General features: G+C 46.8%; 1 protein-coding gene across 4 annotated transcripts in view; it reads left to right on the top strand.

Annotated features, from left to right (window-relative positions):
- FAM207A (family with sequence similarity 207 member A) overlaps positions 1-19,176 on the top strand; it is a 41,005-nt gene that overhangs the window by 14,671 nt on the left and 7,158 nt on the right. For 3 of the 4 annotated variants that reach the window (XM_017838075.1, XM_017838072.1, XM_017838074.1), the window contains exon 3: positions 17,705-17,773. The exons of the other annotated variant lie outside the window; for it this stretch is intronic. In XM_017838075.1, the coding sequence (XP_017693564.1) occupies positions 17,705-17,773 (69 nt within the window). The remainder of the gene's footprint in view (positions 1-17,704; positions 17,774-19,176) is intronic. 4 annotated transcript variants of the gene reach the window in all.

The following is a 19,176-nucleotide window of genomic DNA, read 5'->3' on the forward strand; positions in this document are numbered from 1 at the left end:
TGGCAGCTCTGAAAGCTGAGAGCAAGGAGTGTCAGAGAACTACTCACCTGGAATGAATGTTTTCATGGGCTAGGCTTCTTGAACTGTGTAATCAACACCACCACACAAAAAAAACCCCCAAACCAATAGTTCACTGTGTAATGTTGGAGTGGTAGAACTGGTAAGATCTATTCAAGGTTAAAGGGCTGTTAGGAACACACAGCCTTCATGCAGACACAGGATCACCTCAGTCTGTCTTTTAGGGGCTTCTGCTTGGTAGCTCCAGTCTAGACCTTGTGCTGAAACATTTACTTATCAATGGCAGTCACTTGTCTAGTGCTGCAAGAAAAAAGTCATCTTGTGTCTGGTCTGGACATAACTTGCCCTTTGAGCTGGGAGGGCTGTGTGGGGCAGGAGTGAGTCCCTGGGTGCAGCAGGTGTTAACCTGCAGTAGATGCTTGAGACTGGGCTTGAGTTATCTCTCCACTCCAATTGCAGACCAGAGCAATGTGGATTTCATGCCTTGTGCTTCTCCAGGTGATTATTTTTCTAGCTCCATTCTTCAAATGCTTCCCAGTTTTGAAATCTGCTGTGTGTGCTCCTAAAAAAGGAGAGGGGAGGGTTATGCATTGCTGATCCTGCATGTCAATTGTTGCCCAACCAAGCTGGAAGCTGGAGATCAAGTGTATGCCTGTCACAAACAATTTGGGAAGCTTTCCAGGGTCTTCTCACCCTCCTTCCTACTTTATATTTATGCTAGTGTTTTAGTCCTCTGTGTGTGCAGTAGTTTATAAAACCACTTACCGTGCAAGTGCTGTTGGAACTGACCAATCAGAATGTAACTGGGATCAAGCTAATAACTCTTAAATTATGTAAATAATGAATGTCTGCTGGTGTTATACAGGCTGAGTTGTGGAGCTCTTTTTGATGTCTAAATCTAAAATTATCTTGTATATATTGCCTAAGCAGGCTGTCAGGTAAAAGAAATTAATATGGTTACATTTAATATGTGGCTGTTTGGTTGTAGAAGATGTGGTTGGACTTTATGTTCCCTCAGTGCTCCCAAGCTGTAGGTGTTTGGGTTTCCTGGTGTGTAGGAGCTCTGACAGCTGCAGATGGTGGGATTAACTCCTTGACGTATTGTTGTGCAACAGATAGGGCAGCATGGGGAGGGAGGGCACACTATGTTAATCTGCCACACAGACTTTAAAATCAAGGGCAAGCTCTGACATGTGATTATTTTTTTCATTTCCCTGTCAATGCATGGAGTGTTGTGAGTGGGGAAACGAACCCACGCTGTGGGGAGCCTGAGACCAGACGCGTTAAAGAATCCGAAGAGAAGTGCCAGGAGAGGAGAATTAATCAACAGTTAAAATAACCCAGTGGAAATTTTGCCATGGTCCTAAAGCTCTGAGTAAGGTTCAGAGTAATTATTTCATGAAAAAAACTGATTGGAGCAGTCAGGAAGTGTCTCTAGAAGCTCTGCCTCTGCTTTTCTTTCTGCTGGTGTGTAGGCATTGCCTGAGGACTCGTGGCTGTGATGGTGTAGAATGTGATGGCAGGTTCACTGAGCTTCTTTAGCACAGGGGCAGGAAAAGCACCCATGACTGGCCTCACCTCAAAGGCAACAGGCAGCCTGGGTTTAGGAGCTCATAGCTGTGTCTGCAGCCAAATGCTGTCCTTCCTGAGCGTTGCTGTTTATCTGTAGATCGGTTTTTCAGCCTTGATGCCAAAGGTGTGGAATATGAGCAATGATTGAATGGATCATCAGAGATCTTCTTCCTGGAAAAGATGACTGTGAGAAAATAGGAGGTGATGAAGTTTAGTAAAATAGGATTGCCACAGAGGTGAGGAGAGACTAAACTTGTTCCCAGTGAGCTAAGAGGAAAAAAACTAACTAGAAGATGCTGGGCTTGGGACAGGCAAAAATCTTAAGCAAAATGGCAGTTAAGTTGCAGCACTCTTTGCACATATTTGTTCTGGATTTCTGGTGCCCACGTGGGATGCCAAATAACTGGTCAGATCCCCCAAAATAAAAATACATTGGAGGTACTAAATGCATAGACTGTATACTTGGGCATTGTCTGCTTGAAGCTGTGGTCAGGCCTGGTATGTTCTGAGCCCAGTTTCAGTGACCTTTCTTTGTCTCCTGAAGGTACAGACATTTACAGCTGGAGATGGGGCAGAGGGGCTGCCAGTGGTATAGCTAAACAGTGCCAGGGTGGAATTCTTTTGTTTCTGCCCTGATCCCAAGTCCCAAATACATTCATGAAGTCAACTCTGCCACTTGGCTATTTTAGCGTAAGGTTGTCACTGTGTTTCTAGTGCAATTTGAAAACTGAAATGGAAGTGTTGAGAATCTATCCTGGTACAGGTTAGATTGCTTTTAACACAATTGTGTGGCAGAGCTGCTGGAATGGAGAGCAGCTGATTAGTATGCTTAGGAGATACAAGTTAAGCTTTGGGCTTTTTTATCCATTTTGCCTGTAGCATTCTTGCAACTGGCTGGAAATTGATATATTTTCCCAGTTTGTTTTTGCAGTCATTAGTATGTACTTACTTTCTTCTCTCCTGTGCTTTCTGCTGCCCTTCAGATCCATCATGGAATTAATTGGTGAGGAAAAAAGATCAGGGAAAGAAATTTGTCCACTGCACATGGCAGGAGTTTGCTGGCAGTGCTATGTCAGGTCAAGCACAGAATCATAACGCACCTTTATCTGCTCCACGTTTCTTGCTTCAGGATAGGATGTACAGGTTTTGTCTGGAAAATAAGGCCTATGGCCAAGACTGGAAACACTGGCTACTTAGCACTAGAGAGGAGAGGAGAGATTAAGGTTGAACAAGCAAGCAGGGGAAGAATACAGTGAACAGTAGACAATAGAAATGCTGTCTATGCTGTCCTGGAAAAAGGGTAAACTGGTCCTAAGAGGTCCTAAGCCACTGTTTGGAGGCTGGGAAAAAGCCACTGTTTGGAAAGCAGAGACTGGGATCTCTTGGAAAGGGCAGGGATTGATTGGATTAACTAGGGCAGCATTGGAAGGCAAAACTCATCAACAAGGAAATGAGGTGGGGCAAGGCTTTTTTTAAGTCCTCTTTGTTGTTTAGTCTTGCCTGGGGGATTAGGTGCTGTGAGTTCCTTAGAAGAGGCTTGAACTTTCTCTCTGCCCCTTTGTCCCAGTAAAAGCTGTGTCTGTGCCTCCTGGTGTGGCCCTTCCTGGAGCCTGGAGCTTGGTCCCGGCACACTGCATAGTCTTGGATCATGTGGTCTTCTGCCCAAGCCCTCCTCCTCACCTCGTGCCCATTCCTAAAGCAGACCAAAGCATTTAGTCCTCTCCTGTGTTTCTCCTGCAATTCTGTTTTCTTCTGTTCATTGGTTTATTCTAAAATTCAAGCTGTATCTGTTTATTCCTTGTAAAATTCCCACATGCACATCTGAAGGGAGGTTTCTGTCGCGTCTGCATCTTTAATTTAGAGACACGTGATCCTCTCTGGGTACGTGCTCTGGGCCAGGCAGGGCAGTGCAGTGTCTGAGGCAGTAGCAGTGGGTTTATGTGTATCCAATCTCTGTTATTGTGCCTGGAACCAGTTAGGAATCTGCTGTTTGCAAACACAAAACATGTAACTTTTAAGATCATGGCAGTCAGGATGCAGAAGTGGGCCTGTGTATGTCTCCAAATGTTAATCTGCTGTATTTTTCTTCCATTTCTTTTCCTGCTTTTCTCTTTCCTGAGGTCCTTGTGGGGTAAAGTTTAGTATCCAGACATCTCTGGTTTTTTTTCATGTCAGCAGGTCTCCAAGAGCCAATTCAGGCACTTTCTTCCTTGTTATGTGTGTCTGAAAGCTACTGCATCCTTGGTGGGCTTGCACAACCTCTTACCACGAGCTTCCTGACAGAGTCTTGAGCTTGGTGGTCTCACCTTTTACCAAGATCTCCCTTCTGGGTATTCATCTAAGGCAGAGGTGTTGACATCCCAATACCCCTAACGAGTGAGTAGGAAAGTAAGAGAGGACTGTAGAGATGATGGAAAGCTCATTCATGGGACAGTTATGGGACCATAGGAGTAGAGGAGAGTCACCTGTGCCATGACAGGATAAGCTATACAGCTGTAGAGCAAGTAATCTGTGGGGAAGAAGAGAAGGAAGAGATCCCGTAGCAGTGTTCATCATAACTGTTTAACAGACAGATGTGGGAGATACAGTCAGGGTTCACTCCAAAAGCTCTTCATTCAGAGCTTGCACCCAGGTTTCTCTCTTAGGAGTCCTACCAGCTACTCCCCTCCTTTACCTCCTTCTGTCTAACAACAGGGCTCTTCTGGACTCAAACCTATGTCTAAGTGTGGCTGGGAAATAGAACAAAGTTGTGGTGTCCTGCCAGGTCCTGCCTCTGGTCACCTTCCTTCTCCCATGCCACGTGCTGCCTTATTTCCCAGTGGAGCTGTGGCCACTGCCTCTTGGCTGGTGGTTCTTCTAATTAGGTCCTTGGGAAGAGGCAGAACTCAGCTGAGAAATCTGTAGCTAGAAACATCAAAGGAGAAGGTGAAATCAGGGAGGAAGGAAGATTTTTTCAGGCTATTGATGAGCTGGTGTTTAAGCAGGTCAAAACTACCATTTGATGTTGATCCCTGAGCTGTTTCTGAAGCTGCTTCTGTTTTGTACTTCCAGGCTGCCATCAAGGTGGGAATTGGTGCGGAGATGTTTGATCAGGAGAGTTGTTTCTCTCCCTCCTTGTCTGCTGGTCAGACACATGGTTCTCTACGGTTCCTGTGTGGGGGAGAGCTGTGCTTGCAAGGTGAGGGTCGGGGTGGGTCAGCCAACGATTTTCATGTTTCTCTTGTTTCTCGTGGCTTGGTTGGTGCTGTCAGTGCTGAATCTCCTACTGTGACAAGATCTTCCCCACCTTCCCATGAGGCTTGGCGTAGGAATTAGTGTGTCTTGTAAGAACAAAAGGGTATCCACATTGGGCACTCCCATCTTTTGACAGCAGCCAGCGGGGAAAACCTGGGCAATATGGCAACACTTTCCTTACAATGCCTTAGCTGGGCATTTTGAAACTTCAAGTGCCTGCTAACTGTTATGGAAAACAGACTAGTGAGCTGCAGAAGTAGAAGGCTGTAGATATCACCATTGCCAAATCTAGTGAGTCCGTCTGTTCTTCCAGCCCTGAGAGGTTCTGCAGACATTCCCTCTGCCCTTGCTTGTGAACCTGTCCCAGGGGCTTGGGACTGCTTATGTGTTCATTTACATCAGGCTGGAATGAAGGCAACAGTTGGCCTGGAGATATGTTGCTACTGATAAATTTTAACTTCCGTCTGAAATAGATTATGGGCACTTTAGACCTCAGGGCTGAAGTCTGAAAGATCAGTCTCAAGGAGCATCCTGTGCTCCTGACCACGTGTCTCCCTGGCCTGATGCTGACTTGGTTTGGTTCAGCTAAAGGAGCAGAAAGCTGCCCTGGGTGCAGGTTTGTCTGGGGGGATACATGCCAGTGCTGGGGGAGGCAGGGTGGAAGGAGCAGCAGCGAGCCCCTGGGTAAGCTAAGCCAAAGCTAAGCTCTCATTTGCCTGCCCCACGAGCTGCTCTGTGCTGGAGTCTGCCCACTGTTGTCTCTGTGCCAAGTTTCCAAATGTCATGTGTTGATAATGCTGCTAGTATTGATACTGCTTCACTTTCCATGTCGATCTTTCCAGAGGAAACAGCCCTGGCTCTGTGTCATTAACATAGAAGTTGATTACAGTTGATTTTTTTTTTTTTTTAATTTAGTTCCATTAGGGACAAGCAATCCAATACTGCATTCAGTATTCCCTGGAGCAGGACAGCACTTTCCAGGCCTCTTCCCTGCTCCCCAAAACATCCCCGAGCATCCTGCCAGCATCACTGCAGAGTTTGAGAGTGTGTCTGCAATCCCTTTAGCAGTAGGTGGGGTGTTGGCATACAGAGGCCTTTGAGTGGTGTTCTGGAGATGTTGCCTGTACAGGCATGCAGTGGAAGAGGCTGCCAGTGTGCCAAGACAGCAGATTTACTGAACAGTGTTTTTACTAAATGAAGTCAGGGCTCCTTCCCTAATGCATGGCCTAGCAAAGGCTGAGGGCTGCCCACCTTAGGTGTGGCTGGCTATTGCCTGACATGTTTAACTGGAATATGTGTTTTGGTGAAATCCCAGCTTGATTATAGATGCTAAAGTGCTATTTCTGCCCGAGGGAAGGTTTTTTGAGGAAGTGCGGGAAAAGCGAATGTGTGACTTTCAGCTTCCTTGTCCTTGAATCTCAGGCTATACAGCTCTCTTCAAAAACCTCTGGCCAGAGGCAGCTTTTAGTACGAGCTGTGTGATTAACCTGAAACTGTGTCCCTGCCAGCTTTCCCCATGCTACAACTAGAGTAGAACATCACGTAAACTGACCTCAGTGTGTGCGGTGTCAGATTCCTGGCGTGTCCAGAGAAGGGTAACCGAGCTACAGAAGGATCTGGGAGCACAGGCCTTGTGCTCCCAGGATGAGCAGCAGCTGAGGGAATGGAGGTTGTTTACCCTGGAGAAAGAGGGGCTCAGGGGGCACCTTCTTGCTCTCTACAACTACCTGAAAGGAGGGTGTAGCCAGGTGGGGGGGTTGGTCTCTTCTCCGAGGTAACAAGGGACAGGACAAGAAGAAATGGCCACAAGTTGCACTAGGGAAGGTTTAGATTGGATATTGGGAAAAATTTATTCACTGAAAAGATGGCCAGGCTGGAAGGGGCTGCCGAGGGCAGTGGTAGAGTCACATCCCTGGAAGTGTTCAAAAGGCATGTGGATGTGGTGCTTAGGGACAGGGTTTAGTGCTGGAACCTAAAAGTTGGACTTCATGATCTTAGATAGAGGTCATTTTCAACCTTAATGATTCCATGAGATATGGAGCTTTCTCCTTTGTGTCCCTTCTGCTTAGTGACTGCAATGTCTGTGATGAGCCAAACCCCGTTTTATTACAAGGGTTTTAAGGTGTTTGGGGATTTGAATACTGGTTTAGCCAGTTGTGTGGCTGTTCACGTTAGCACAGGTGGCAGTGTAGCAGAGTCTTGTTGAACTTCATGAGGTTCACGTGGGCCCGTTCCTCCATCCTGTCAGCAAGTTCAACAAGGCCAAGCACAGGATACCTTACTGGTATAGCTGTAACAATCTCTCTCCATTTTTTAAGGCATCTGATGGAATGGTCTTGCAGGACATCTGCTTACTGTGGAACACGCTTAGAGCTGTTTTTATCTTGTAGAATGGTTCCTATTTCACATTTTCTAATGAAAAATTGCCTAAAAGTCCATTTGTGCCCCTGAATTGTTAAGTGAAGGAAGAACCAAAGAAGCTGCATATTATCTGAGAAACAACATGTTTTTCTGCGCCTTCTTATGTATTTGCATTGAAACAGATGCAAAGGGAGGGTTGAAGGTGCAGCCTTGTGTGGAGTTTTATGTAATAAATAGTTCTGTAACTGTTTTCATAGAATCATAGAATATTCTGAGTTGGAAGGGAACCCATCAGGACTGTCAAGTCCAACTCCTGGCCCTGCACAGGACACTCCAGTAATCCCATGATGTGCCTGACAGCGTTATTCAAAGGCTTCTTGAACTCAGACAGGCTTGGTGCTGGGACCAGTTCCCTGGGGAGCCTGTTCCAGTGCTCAGACACCCTCTGGGGGAAGAACCTTTTCCTAATAACCAACCTAAACCTCCCCTGACACAACTTCGGGCCGTTCCCTCTGGTCCTGTCAGTGGTCACAGAGAGCAGAGATTGGTACTGCCCCTCCACTGTCCCTCCTGAGGAAGCTGCAGACCTTGATGTGTCTCCCCTCAGTCTCCTCCAGGCTGAACAACCCAGGTGCCCTTAGCTGCTCCTCATACAGCTTCCCCTCCAGACCCTTCCCCGTGCCCATGGCCCTCCTTTGGACACTCTTTAATAGCTTGATGTCTTTTTTATGTTGAGGTGCCCAGACTGCCCCCAAAACTCGAGGTGAGGCCACTCCAGTGCAGAGTAGAGTGGGACAATCACCTCCTCTGACTGGCTGGCAATGCTGTTTTATTTTATTTAGTTATTAGTGTCTCTTCTTTCCCCAACACTTCCTGACAGGTGAAGTGTGTGCTGCCTTTGCTGAGCAGGACCAGAAGGGGTGAGCCCTAGAATTCCTCCTGCCTCTTTTCCTCCATCTGAGGAAAGGTCCAACTGTAGCTCTTCCCACTGGCTGCACCCTTCCCTGTCAGCTGGTTAAGGGAGAGGTTCCTGCAGGCACTTGTTTCACAGAGTCGCACAGTGAACACAGTCTGGTTGCCTGTCCTTCCCCATTTCAGTTGAAAGAAACAATTCCAGATGATACAGTCTGTCTGAATCTCTCCATGTCCTATTTTTACCAGGAAAATGGCTTTGAATGCTAAGCCTGACTCAGAGAAATAAGGAAAACTCAGTACTTCTACCAACAAACCAGCAAATCCATGAAATGCATTATCTGGGAGGAGGGGGGAAGGTGGGGCTCTGCTTGTAACAGGTTATAGTGCTTGCTGTAATCCCTGAGAAACAGCAAACAACTCCACAGCTCATTCTAGGTACTGTCTCACACCTCCTCCTGTGTGCAAATGGTCTGCTGCCAGGGCTGCAATGGCACCTGACAGTGGCATATTTGCCTGTCTGCTGTGGAAGCCTGTCGCTCTGTGCTTTTGTCCCTCTGTCCTCTGAGCATCTTTAAATCCTTTTTTTTTTTCTCCTCTCTTTTCCCTATTGTTGCCCATCCCCTCTCCTCTCCCCAGCACCCCATCAAGCCACTGCTTTGACTTTGAGGGGAAATGCAGCATAAAAAGCTGCCTGTGGCAGGTGCGGTTGGAACTAGATGATCTTTAAGGGCCCTTCCAACCCAAGCCATCCTCTGATTCTGCAATAAAATGCAGGGTCACCACTGAATCCATCCACTGAGAATGTAATAACAAGTACAGCCGAGCAGAGCTGGCTCCTCTAAGGAGCTGAAAGAGCAGATATGAAGGGATAGGGTAAAAATGTTCTCGTAAAAGAAATGCCAGGTACCAAAATCAGCACAAGAGGGGTTATAGAAACCAGTAGTTGGAGATGGAAAATTTCCCTAGGGAATGCCAATTTGTCTACTAGCTAATATACAGTTAAAAGGCAAGAAAATTAAGGTAGATTAATGTTTTCTTGCTTTTTGCATAAATTACAAGCGCCAGGTAAAATCCAACTCTTTCAGATCTAGATCTTTCACTGTGTAATACTGCAGAGATACTGAACTACTGCTTTTTGAAATTTCTCAAAGGACGGTGTAGTCAAAGGTAATCCTATTAGCAGGAAAGGAAAGGATATTTTGGGGAAAATCTCTTTCAGATACAGGCCTATAAGGCGTTGTCAAAGAGCATAGGAATGTTTCAGTATTCTGTCTCCCTTTGTAAGCCCTGAGGGGAGAATTTATCCATTGGTAAATATGAATTACTTTTGGTCTCAGAATAAATCTCATTCCAGAGATTTGTTGCTGTTTAAGCTGTTATAGAAATGCTGTTTTGTTCTTCTCATTGCCCTTTATTGGAACTGCAATATCCACACAAATAACTCTTGTGCATGTATTTTTGTTGTTACTCTATAAATTTTTATCCTGTGTGAAGGGCAAGGCCGACTGTCCAAATTGTGCTGTGGACTCTGTGGAGTCTACTTTGGTGGTTCACCTTGGTGGTGTCCGTGGTTTTGTAAGAACCTTAAAAATATTTGCTGCAGACAGTAAGAAAACAGCTCAGAATGACACCTCCTTGTGTCCCCAGTACCTTGTTTTTAGGTTGTGATGGCAAACCTGTCGTGGTTTAGGAATGGTACTCTCCAGTTTAGTGTTCCCTCTGGTACAGAATAACCTCCAGGTCCTTGCCATGGCTCCTCCTGGCTACTGCAAAAATTAGCCCTGTCCTGGCCAGAACCAGGACAGTTCCCAAGGGCACTGTTTTTGCAAGGGCACATCCCTTTCTGCCAAGGGAGTCACAGATCTGTGTGCTTTCCTCGCTGCACATGAACTGAGGATGGGCTCCCAAGGGAATGGATCTGTCCACACCATGCTGGCCCGCCAGGAAAGTGGGTCATGTCCTGTTGGGGCTGCTGGGAAGCTCCGTCTCTCCCTCTCTCCGTATCTCTAGTGCTCTTGCCGTGTGGAACATGAGCTGGATGGCAGAACCCTGCGTGTCACCCTGTACAGTCAGCGTGTGCTGAGGCTGGAGTCAAGAGCTGATCTGTGCTAATAACCTCATGTGCTCTGCTCGTGGCACTTTTTTGAAATCAGTAGCAGGCAAAGGTAGGAATGAAAAAATCTTCTGCCAGTGCTTTCCCATGCTATGCCAGGCAAGTGTTCTGTTTTTACAGCAAGTATCTTTCCAAGGATCACCCTCTTCAGGAGCATTGAAAGTAGGTGCACCTGTGAAAAAATCTGAATTTTTTGTTTTGGATGTTGCAAATAATCATGAAATCATTAAGGTTGGAAGGAACCTTTCAGGATTATCTAGTTCAGCCTCTGTTTAAGCAGGATCAGATACAGCATGTTGTCCAGAACTGTGTCTAGTCAGGTTTTGAATATCTCCATGGATGGAGATCTGGAGACTCCATAACCTCCTGACAGTTATAAAAATCATAAAAATGATCCCAAAAATAAGTGATTCAGTGTGTGCCCGTTGTCTCTTGTCACTGAGCACCACTGGGAATAGTCTGGCTCCCTCTTCTCCTTCTTTCCATCAGGTATTATGCACATTGATAGGATTTCCCTTGAGACCTCTCTTCCAGCTGTCTCAGCCTCTCCTCAAGTAAAAAATACTCCAGTCCTTAAATCATCTTAGTGGCCCTCAGCTGGATTAACTCCCCCAAGTGTGTATCTTCCTTGTGCTGGGGAGCCCAGGAGTGGACCCAGCACTCCAGATGTGGCCTCACCAGTGTTGAGCAGAGAGGAAGGATCATCTTCTTGAGCTGCTGGCAGCACTCCTCCTAGGACAAAGCTGCAAGGGCACATGGCTGGCTCATCTTCAGCTTGGTTGCCCCAGGACCCCCAGGGCCTTTTCTGCAATGACGCTCTCCAGCTGGTCAGCTGCTCTCTGTCACTTGTCTGGAAGTGTGTGACACAGAGGAGAGGAGCCAAGTGGAGGAGTGCTTCATATCCCAAGTTCATGAGCAACTTCCCAGGAATAGTGCGAGTGCTGGATGGAAGAAAGAGGAGACAAGTGGCTTGCTAGTTCTCAACAAAGGAAAGAATTGGCAGTGGAACAGAGGCACTGCACTCCTGCTGGACCAGCGGGAGCAGCTATAGTGGATGTACTCCCAAGGAGAGTTATGTGCTGTTTACCTGAAAAACTTTTGCTAGGACTGGGTGCTGCAGCTTTGGGAAGGCTGGTCTCTTTGGGAAGTGAGGGCTGCCCACACTCCCAGGGGAGCCTTCCCCCGAGAGTCTGGTCTTGATGTCCTTGCATAGCCCTATATCTGAATATATATATTTTTTATTTTATATATATGCCTGTATCTTTCCCCTATATCTGAATTGCAGCAGAGGAAGATGGCAATGGATGGCAGTGCTTAATGCCACTGTACAAATTCACCAGCTTTCGAACCTGAGAGGTTCATGTTTCTTAAGGAATATCTTAAGCCAAGTGTTGTTTCCCCCAGGTGAGGGAGGGTCCAGCCTTCCCTGGTGCTGCCTGAAGCAGCATTTGGCCTGAGCTCCACTGTCTGCACTTCTTGGAGATGTACATGGGTGGTAAAAGCAAAGGTTGGTTCTCCTCTCTGAGGGGGCTGGGGCCATGAAGTCACCCTCAGAAGCCACTGGTGGGGTTCCTCTGCTTACAGTTGCGAGGCAGGATATCGGGATGATCAGGTTTCTTGGCTGAGTGGGGAAAATCTGAGGCTCTGCTGCAGACCTGCAGCTCCTTGGATCAGCTTGATTGCAAGAAGGCTTTGCCGTTCGTAGAATCATACAGTCATTAAGGTTGGAAAAGGCCTTTAAGATCGAGTCCAACCATTCCCCCAGCACTGCCAGGTATACCACCAAAGCATGTCCCCAAGTGCCACATCCACAGTGCCTTTTGAACACCTCCAGGGATGGTGCACTGATGCCCCAGCCCCTGCTGCTCTCTTCTCTTTGGACTGGGTGACCTTTTGTGAGGTTGGAAGCTGCAGCTTGCCGAGAGCTTCTGGGTATAAAATTGAATTCATTGTGATCATAGGTGTTTAAACAGTTTATGGGGCTTCACAGAGAGCAAATACATACCAAGGAAAGAAAAGAAAAGGTCAACTTTTTTGGCCCTGCCATTCCTTGACAAATAAAAATATTTGTGCTATAGAACTTCAGGATACTTTTGGAGAACTTTTTTGTTGGAAAAAACATACTTGTTGCATGTACATGAAAAGGGGCAGAGGGGGTTAAAATGTCTTTTCTTGAAAGCAGACTCGTTCTCCCAAAGCTGCAAAACCCCGTTTCTTGAAGGAAATCACACCTGTTCTTGGAAAGTCCCTGACAACGGCATGTGTTTCCCAGGGCATCCTTCTGTGGGTGAGCCTTGTTGCATGTTTTGTGGGTTTTGAAGTATTCCAGCTGAGGGAGTACTGAGACCTGCCTTTTTTGTTTGTTTTTTATTTTCTTCTGGGGGCAGAAGAAACATGAAGGGAAGTAAGTAAAATGTAATCCGGAATTTCCAGGGATGGGATAGCCACAGCTTCTCTGGGAAACCTGTGCCAGTGCCTCAGCACCCTCACAGTCCAGAATTTCTTTGTAACATCTAATCTAAATGTTTCCTGTGATAGTTCAAAACTCTTCCTCCTTTTCCTTCCATTTCCCACTGCCATGCTTGGTGGAAGAACAGTATGAGGGTACCTCCAAATTTACTGAACACAGAGGTTGGTTGGCCTTTTGCTCACTGTAATTGTGCAAGACTGCCAGAGAAAGGACAAATGTGCAAGCAGCAGGAAGAAAGGAGGGTGAGTGGTACCCCCTATATTCAAGCAAAACTGTGCATCTGCAGTGTAATAAGAACAAGTTAGTTTAAATGGGAAAAAAAATCAAAAAAGGATGCTTTCTGCAGGACATGCTGATAGGAAATACATGGGGTTATTTACAATTTTTTTTTTTTAATGAGAAATTTTCCACAGCCAGCAAGATGTACATGAAAGCAGCGTTTCAGTGTCCTGGACTATTAATGGGTCTGACCTGATTTGCTGCCCCCCAGGGTGTTTGGAGCAGAATGGAGGGGATAGAAGAGAGGTACTAATGGAAATTCATCAGCAGAATAAAGCAGAGGCCACATGGTTGTCCTGCTGTCCTCCAGCATTACTTCTTGGGGGTGTTTCTCCCCTAAGACAGGGCTGGATGGGACTTGGAGCAACCTGGTCTAGTGGAGGGTGTACCTGCCCATGGCAGGGAGGTTGGAACTAGGTGGTCTTTGAGGGTCCCTTCTAACCCAACCCATTCTGTGATTCTTTGTGCTGTGAAATGGCAGTACGAAGCACCTGGCTCAGGTGGGGCATCCTGCAGTCCTTGTGGCACGTGTGATTCACAAATCTGGGTTTACTGCAGCGTGGTGCCTCTTTCAGCCTTGGTTATAAAAATAACCTTCCAGCTGCAAAAGTGGCACACGCTGGGCCACTTTGAGCATCCTCTATGTGACTGACCCTTCAGAGGTCAGGCTCTGTGCTGGGGAGGACTGCTGAGAGCACACAGTGGGAAAGATGAGGACACATAGAGTGGACGAGCCCTTGGGCAGAAGAGGAGAAGAAGGAGGTACTTTTGCCTTGTGGCAGGGGCTGGGTGTGCTTCAGACATCACTTGGAAGGACAGACTTTATGGAGCTGCCTTTCACAGACTGCTGTGCAGATTGTGACTTCCCAGTTCACCTCCTGAGGCAAAGTGCTCCCACATGTCATGTGTGCCCTTCTGCAGCTGACAAGAGCTGAGTCTCAGCTCTGCTGCACACGGAGGCCTCGTGCCAATGCTGGAGCTGGTCGGAGCCTGGGGATGTTTACCAGGCCTGGCAGAGGCATGACCTTGGTGTGAGGACACAAGTTATGCTGCTCCCCTGGGTTTCCAATGGGAAGCCAGGCTTGGAAGTAGGCTTTGCTTTAAATAACCGGGGGATCTGGAGGGTTGGAGAATGCAGATCTCACATGATGTAGGATGCCTTCTTTGTCAGGGCAGGAGGGAAGCTTGTGTGCCGGTGTAACAATGGTGAACAAAAATAATGTAGCTTGTTTTGGAACATAAAAGGCAAATGCTGTATCCATGGTGAAACCTGCCCTGCCTCAACAGGAGCTGGCATCTTTTCCTCCAACACTGATTCCCGAGCCTGCTCAGGGTGTGGCAGGGCTTGGGCTGGGTAAAACCTGAATGTGGTCTCTGTGCTCACATACAGGCTACCAAGCTGTCTCTTGGGGCTCCTCTAACAGCAAGAGAGCAAAGAGATTGGATACCCACTCCCTGTCTCTGTCCTTACCACCTCCAAGCCTTGGTCCCACTACTGACATGGGTTCCTCAGACACTTCTGCAGTCAGTGCTTTCTGGAGCAGTGGAGCTGGAGGTCACTGACTGGGAGCTGTGGGTTGGGATGAGGGCAGGGAGCTGCCAGGATGGCTCCCGTGGAGCATCGCCTCTACCAGAGGACATCTTGGCTGACTTTTTGCCTGGCCCGTGTCCTCCCTCAGCTCCCTTCCTGGGGAATACCTTCAGCTGCTGTGCACTGACGTCTGTCAGGTCACACCACTGCGTGTGCCTCAGGAGACTGCAGTTACCATTTCCCAGGCCCTTTCACTGGACAAGGGCTGGAGGACGATTTACAAGTGACACTGTGTCATTCAGAAAAACAAACCAAAACCACACCCAGTCCTCTGCTTTTGGATGTACTCTTTGTGACTTCTTTTGTGAACTCAGCCCACAACTGTAGGCATATGCTCATTTTTGCTGCCGTTATACAACCGAGGCTAAAATTAACACATCTGTTGTTATTTAACTTCAATTTGCCAAAATATGGCAAATTTTGAGCAGCAACAGCTTTACTGTTATGTATATCAGGGTTCTGGGAATAATAATTAATATTACATGTTGTTTCTTGATACCTCATACCCAAGGTGGAGCTTAGTGCTTCGCTGCAGCTGTGCAGGGGGGAGCAGATGCCTGGTGCTCGAAGGACTATTTGTCCACGTGGCACTGCATAGGTTATTGGATATTTCTGCTCGTGGCCAAGTCCTCCAAGTAATGTAGTTTCCTGGAACTGTGAAACCTGTGTTTTCACCCTCTCAGTTGTGGAGTCAAATAGTTGAATCTTAGGGCATGGAAGCCTGTGGTGTTACAGCTTTAACCCAGTCCAGCTTCCTTCTGAATGCCTAGAATGTATAAAATGGGGATTTCTAAGGTAGGATTTATATATATGCTTAGACTAAGGAGTCCCTTATGAAAAGCAGTCATATATATATATATGAGTGCATATATATATTTGATTTTTTTTTTAGTCTGAGTCCTTTACCAAAAAAAACTCCAAGATTTTTGAATTAAGGAAGCTGTCTTCAAAAAACAAAATCCGCTTCTCTGCCATGAAAGCAGGATGCTGAAGATTGCCAGGACTAGTATCAAACGCTTGATCTGAGGGGGGAAAAAAGCTGTTGTGGGGTTTTTTGTAATCTGTTTATATTTGAGATGTCTTGTACTGCGCAGATCAGAGGGAAGAAAGAAAAAACACATTCTCTCTAAAAAGAATAATTGTCAAATGTATGGAAATTACCCTCAGCTAATGTGCATGGGGCTTGCTTGCCTTTCCTGCACACACAAGGTTTCAAAGCCAAGTGTTCTTAAATTACCTGTGGAATGGGCTGGAAAAGGGGACCCAAACTCCTGATTTCACAGGAAAATAATTAAAGTGAAGCTGTGGTCTGGCTTGGATCTCGAAGGTGCTTGCAAGCTGAATAAGAATAAAAGACTACCATGGGGATAGTCTGTGCTGTTAATTAAGCAGACGAATTCTGCCTCCACTGTTCTCCAGTGGGTTTCCAGCGGTTTTGGCAATCGGCATCACAACTCGAGGTTGCCAAACACAACTTGGCACCTTCCAGCAGCAAAACAGCCTTCTGAGGGGCAAGTTGGGATATGGAAAATGGAGTGTCTGGGGAAGCAGGTGATGGAAAAGGCCAGGAATTGGCTGCTGACATGGGAGGGATCCAACTCCTTTTCCCCAGGCACCCCTCCGGAGATCTCCGGCTGCTGGCCTGGGTGCCGCCCACCATCCCCAGCCAGCAGCAGGATTGGGCTCTTGCCAAGAAAACAGCTTTTGTTTCCTTAAATATTCCACTACCATTTGGAGGGGGGTGAAAAACCCCCAAACCTGAATTGCTGTTATTACTAGAGTTGGCCAGCTGGCTGAATTGCAGGTTTTTTTTAATTTTCATTAACAAATCCCACTGGGCGCTGTTTTTCCAGTGAAGTCATGAGCATGTTTCCAGATGAGGGGCAGATCTTCCCAGCACTGCCATGGCTGAAATCTAGGCGGGCTGGGGCAGCCAGGGTGTCTTGTGCAGGCAGCCCTCTGGATATCATCGGGGTGCCATGTGCCACTTGGCCATAATTCATCCTTTTTTTTCCCCTGAAGCTGCAGAAATGTGGAGTGATGGGGGTGGTAGCTCAGAGTTGGTTATTGGTACAGGCAGTTTGTTGTTTCGGCGTCTGATTTGATGCCACAACAAACATGGTTTTATTTCTTGCTTTTTGGGTCCATTGGCTGCAGGAATGTATTTTTCTGGCATATGAAGAAGCTCTGTTCTCCGTGTCTTCTAGAAACTCAAAACATGGTGGTGATTGCTGGCTTTATGGAAAGGTCCCCCCAGCCCTAGCAGGCTTGTTCTGATCTTAAGGAATTACTAAAATATGATCCTGCTTTTGTTTAAATAATTCTAAAAGATTTGTAGCTTCAGAGAAGCTGTCCTCAGTGAGTTGTTTGCAGAATTGCATTGAATTCCTTTCTTCTGTTTCTTTTGGGGAAAAGAAAGCTATTTTTTCTTTTCCAGGCTTAAGCATAAGCTCAGGTGAGAGGACTGATCTTTGGGGAGCTTGTTCTTCTGGTATTCCCAGTACATTTCAGGAGAAAAGTTGACTAAAGTCAGTTTTATTTTAAACACCAGAGATAAGATATAATTTTATAGCATCTGCAACAGATTGCCAGTAAAAATATTTGTGATGTTATTTTACTTGGTATTGGATACCAGTGCTCAACAGCTGCTTTCCATACTGGATTTGGTAAATAGTAGGCACTAGCCTATTTTACAAGCTGCTAGTGATCCACTGCTCCTTGCAGGGCTGTCCCAGGTATATTTCAGAAATCCTTCCCTGTGAGGGTGGTGAGGCCCTGGCACAGGTTGCCCAGAGAAGCTGTGGCTGCCCCATCCCTGGAAGTGTCCAAGGCCAGGTTGGACAGGGCTTGGAGCAACCTGGGCTAGTGGAAGGTGTCCCTGCCCATGGCAGGGGGTTAGAACAAGATGGGCTTTAGGGTCCCTTCCAACCCAAACCATTCTAGGATTCTCTGCTGCTGATCTGATCTACTTACTTGCTTCTTGTTTTTTAACTGACAGCAAGTCAGGTTTAATTCGTTTGGCTAAAAGTTGGAGGTGCAGTGTAGCCCCTGCAATGCCTGCAGCCTGCCTGACCTGCCAGCAAATTCAAAAGCATCAAGGGTTGAATGAAATCTGTTGTACAGGAGCCATCTCATGTCTCTTCTCTTCTAGGTTTAGAAGAAAAAACAGTTCTTTCCAAAAAAGAAAAGATGAAGCTGAGGAAAGAAAGATGGCTGCAGAGTGAGTACTCCTGTGAAGCATGTCACACATCACAGAGCACGGCTCTGGTGGATCTCCTTGTTCATTGGGTGTGGGTTTAAGTGCTTGGAAGGGCTGAATGCTTCTCAGAAACCTTCACACCTGCTCCCCAGCAGGTGGGGTCAAAGTCCCAGGTATTGCTCAGTGTTAAGCACCAAGACCGAGTCATTGCCCCACATCTGTTTTTGATCTTTCTCCACGTGTAATACACCTGACTACATAAACTCCTTCTTTATCCAGATAGGACACTGTGCCCGTGTAAGTTTAGTGTATCTTTTAAAGCCCTGGTACAGATAGGACTGGCTGCGTTGCTGAGGAGCCATGGGGGTGATAGGACAGCCTGGAGCTGAGACCTGTGTTGCCACCATCTCATCCCAAACCTCTGTGGTGAGAGCCTGCAGTAAGGGAGAACTCTGGGCACTGCTGGTTGTGTTACTGCTCTTTCCCATATGCTACAGGTCAGTGAACCCACTTACCAGACAGTCTGGCCTTTCTCGAGGCTGTGAAATATGAGCTAAACAAAACCAGCCCATGGCAGAAATGCTTCTGTTTCCTGTGGGAAGTGTCTGTATTTTTGCTTCAAGTGTTGCAGCGCAGTAAGAGACTATGCTCTCCTACCCAGTGTAGCAGAGGGATTCCTTGTGTCACCTGGAGGTGTTCTTGGGACAAGCTTTTCCCCTAACACCTTCTTGCCCAACAGAGTTGAAGGCAGATTGTGTTTGGGGCAGAGGGATATGGCTTTCTGCTGCACCATGTGCTCTGTGCGCCTGAGCTCTGAGCTCAAGTCCATTCACCTGGGATTTCACCATTTGCAGAGAAGGTGTGTCTAGCTCCTCTTAGATAAAAAGCTGAGAATTTAACACTCTGTGTGTGAAGGAAACCTTCTCCCAAAAGCTTCACAGTGCCTTTGACATCTGCAACCCTTTGACACAAAGTATAGTGCTGTGCTAGTGAAGGTCAGCTGCTTTGGAAAAGCCCAGAAGCAGGATCCCTACACTCTCTTAATCCTGCCCTCCTGATGCCTTTGTAGCATCCATCTTTCCCAAGATCATGTGTGTTATTTTGGCCCTGCTGTGGCCTCTTTCCCTCTCTCTTGTCTCTGAAATCACTAAGTTGAGGAAATACAAATGAAATACAGAGGCTTTGCTTTGAGCAGAACACCAACACAGTAAACTCCGGGCCAAATTAATCTCCCTTAGAAGATACTATGTGTTAGAAGTGCTTTACAGGCACAAAATACCTAAAAAAAAAATTTTTTTTGTGGAGAAAGAACTCTTTGCCCCCCGAAAGAGAACCCAATTTGGACAGCTGAGGTTGTTACCACTGCATCTCTGTTTTCCTAAATCTGAGTTTGTTGTTTCTTGTTGTCCCAGGGCTGCTCTTGT

Source organism: Lepidothrix coronata, unplaced genomic scaffold (genome assembly GCF_001604755.1).
Source record: "Lepidothrix coronata isolate B3197 unplaced genomic scaffold, Lepidothrix_coronata-1.0 Scaffold323, whole genome shotgun sequence".
Taxonomy (NCBI): Eukaryota; Metazoa; Chordata; class Aves; order Passeriformes; family Pipridae; genus Lepidothrix; species Lepidothrix coronata.